This window comes from Liolophura sinensis, chromosome 8 (genome assembly GCF_032854445.1).
Source record: "Liolophura sinensis isolate JHLJ2023 chromosome 8, CUHK_Ljap_v2, whole genome shotgun sequence".
Classification (NCBI taxonomy): domain Eukaryota; kingdom Metazoa; phylum Mollusca; class Polyplacophora; order Chitonida; family Chitonidae; genus Liolophura; species Liolophura sinensis.
In genome coordinates, this window is record NC_088302.1 from 15,916,881 (window position 1) to 15,920,046 (window position 3,166).

The window sequence follows — 3,166 nt, forward strand, 5'->3', positions numbered from 1 at the left end:
TATAACGAAAAAAAACAACAATATTTAAAAACATATATATGAAAACAAAATTTTTAACACAGTGATGCTTTTCGTTTGAGTGTTTAATCACGATATACAAAGAATACAGTGACAAGTTAAAACTTCTATTTTGGTGGTGAGTAAACTTTTAACGTATGTTAAGAGCCCCCCCCCCCCCCCTTCCCCACACACACGCACACAAAAAGACAGCACATCAAAAACATATGTAATACAATAATTGCTGGGTTTTAAAGGCATTTTAGACGTTTGAAACCCTGCCATATATCTAGGAACAAGGTTATTTCAGTACGCATAATTTTCGAAGAAAAAACAAACATTAAAGCATACACTGATTGATGAAGAATGTATTGCAGGCAATCTATTTAGTGATTTTGATTTACACATGATAACTACCATGAATGAGGGGGAAATGAAAGAAAGGATAATGTTTGAAGGACACATAAACAGTGAATAAGGAAGGAACAATGCATAAGAAACAGTAAATAAGGAGCAGTGAATAAGGAATATGTATATATTTTTAAATTTGTCAGGTAATACGTTGGAGAAACTTGGTTAACGATCAGTATAATATATTATGGTGCTACAGGAGACAGTGAATTGTCACTGTGGAGATTTTGTCGTCTTCCTATGTCGTCGTCTGGGGCTGGTCTTGTCGTGTTTGCAGACGCCATTATGTTTGGCTCGAATCACAACTCCAGACTCGCAAGCTGCTTTCCTCATCTCACAAAAGTTGCTATAGGTGATGTTGTTAGAACCGCACATGGGATGTGGCTTAATATCTGCTTCTTCACAGATTTCTCGACACATGACGCATTTTGGTTGTTTGATCTCTTCGTCAACTAAGCACTTCCTGTCTTTGGGGCATTTAAGAGATTCGCAGGTTGTGTTCGCTGTGAAAACAAGACAGAAAAAACCGTTATTATAAATTTTATTACTGAGATCGGAGAGCTGGATATAATGATAGAGAATTAAATTGTAGAGCCAAGGTAATAAGCACTAATTATCGATGAAGACATCAAGAAAATAATAGGAAATGTGCAGATAACATTAAAAAAAAAAACAACGACATGTACATTATGTTGTTGAAACTTTGGCAAAGGTAGCGTTTTTGGTAAGTCTAGACCAGATTGGGTAGCGGCATCGATGCGGCATCGAAACTACTGCGTATATACATATTTTTTATTCAACCATTTAATCCCAGCCCAGTGAAACTCTGGAATCGTATCTTACCTTTGCATTTTCCTGGGTAAAGCACAGTTGTCTGGAAGGCGTTTTCACAGGCAATTTTCCGGATCTGGCAGATACTTTCATAGGTGATGCCATCAGACCCACAAATCTGTTCTGCTTCGCTGGTGGCCGGAGGACAGTGCTTCGTGCATGGAATACAATGAGGGTTGCCATTCTGATCTTCCATACATGTGCCATCTCTGCACTTGACTTTCTTACAGGATTCTGCGAGAAGTAAATATGAGTTAATAAAGATAAACATTCTGGAACATTAGCCAAAATAATTGAGTTCTGTATGTATATCATATGATTTACATAGAAAATGTCACTATTTGAGGCGTCAAATTAAGAAAGGTTGGTTTAAGCGAAGGGTTTGTATAATATGAATTCGTACGAGAGTAACTGGCTGTGTACTTACTGCGACATTTCCCTTCATATGCAATCTCCACTTTCTCATGATGACGACAATTGTAGGTGAGCAGACGACACTGATTCTTAAACGTCTTCCGATTTGTGCCACAAACTTTCCTCTTCAGCATATCCTTGGAGCAGACGGGACTACAAGCACACTTGGGGCCCTTCTTGGTGTTCACACACTTCTTGCCAGCTCCACAGTTCACTCTGCCGCAAGTAACTACAATGAATAAGCAAAAGCATATGTTAAACTGGGACTTCGTGCATAATACAAAGAATGGCTAAGCTTCGAACATGTACATTTTCGATAATGCACGAGAGCGTTTGTTCTGAAACTACACGCAAAGACATATTAAATTGTCAAGAAGACAACTGATGTCTCAAAACAACATTAAAGACAGCTAGTCTGTGGATTTCTAGAAGAAATGTTAATTTATTTTATTAAGTTTCTTTTGCCACAGAGCTCAAAAATGTCTGAAGCATAACGTCAACTTGTAGTTGAACAAGCCTCTGAGCTTCGTTACTGAACTCACTGTGACATTTTTCACAAGATGGCGCTCCTCCCAAGAAAGCTTCCCAATAGAAAAGTTTGGCGGGCGTCGCATCGTCGTGGTTAGACCAGGCCATTGTCAGGAGTCCATTCTTACAACACTCTTCCTTGGACAATTTGGTTTTGTACAGGTGCTGGCAACGGCCATTCTTCGTGATAGTAGTCCAACACATTCCGGCTGTAGAAGAGAAAATAATCGTCAAACATTGGAACATAAATGGGCTGCATACAGAACAATCAAGTTCGTTTGAAAATTCTACAATAACATTCTATATAGCTCATTCTGTATGTGCGATATCATGGGAATAAGAATGCCGGTACCAACTACATGAACTAAGGAATTAAGTCTTTGAAAATGTTTGAAAAAGAAACAAAAATTTACCAGTGTTTGGAAAGTTTGTTCACTACTCGTTCTTTTTAAAAAAGTTTCTACCTTCTACCATATAGTTTGTTGTTTTTGAGCAAGTACAGTAAAAATGTACAAAAAATGACTTACCATCGACAACATGAAAGAGGAATTGGATTAACAAGGTGATCAATAATCTCGTCATGGTGATCGGCTTAATTATCGATGACTTAGCAGGTGTAGTGAACAGCGTTCAAGTGATGACTACTCACTGATCACCCTCGGTTTATAAACAGGCTATGTTCACTCTCATTTCACTCAGGCACCTCTCACTCTTACATCTCAGACACATTAAGACATTGACTTTTAGAAAGATTAATCATTTGTTCTGATTAAATCCATGAAAATCAGCGGGGCGTCCAATGGGTGCCAGTTAAAGTTAATCTTCTCCGTTACTGAAGTAGCTACACCCAATGGAGACTGGGCCAACAGGTTAATGATTGATTTATCAGCATATCGGATTGTGGATTATCGGATTAAGGTGCCAATGTGTTTCTTTTACTCTAGAATGTCCCTGTGGTGAAGAATCAGTATTTCCAGACTGGGTG

At 38.4% G+C, this 3,166-nt stretch overlaps 1 protein-coding gene across 1 annotated transcript; it reads right to left on the reverse strand.

The window, feature by feature from the left end:
• Positions 1-621: 621 nt before the first annotated feature.
• Positions 622-2,763, reverse strand: LOC135473240 (follistatin-like). Its single transcript, XM_064753084.1, has 5 exons — positions 2,709-2,763; positions 2,196-2,390; positions 1,667-1,882; positions 1,252-1,473; positions 622-911 (listed from the first exon to the last, which is right to left on the reverse strand). Exons 1-5 carry the CDS (start codon positions 2,761-2,763, stop codon positions 622-624), a joined length of 978 nt encoding a protein of 325 aa, XP_064609154.1.
• Positions 2,764-3,166: the final 403 nt, after the last annotated feature.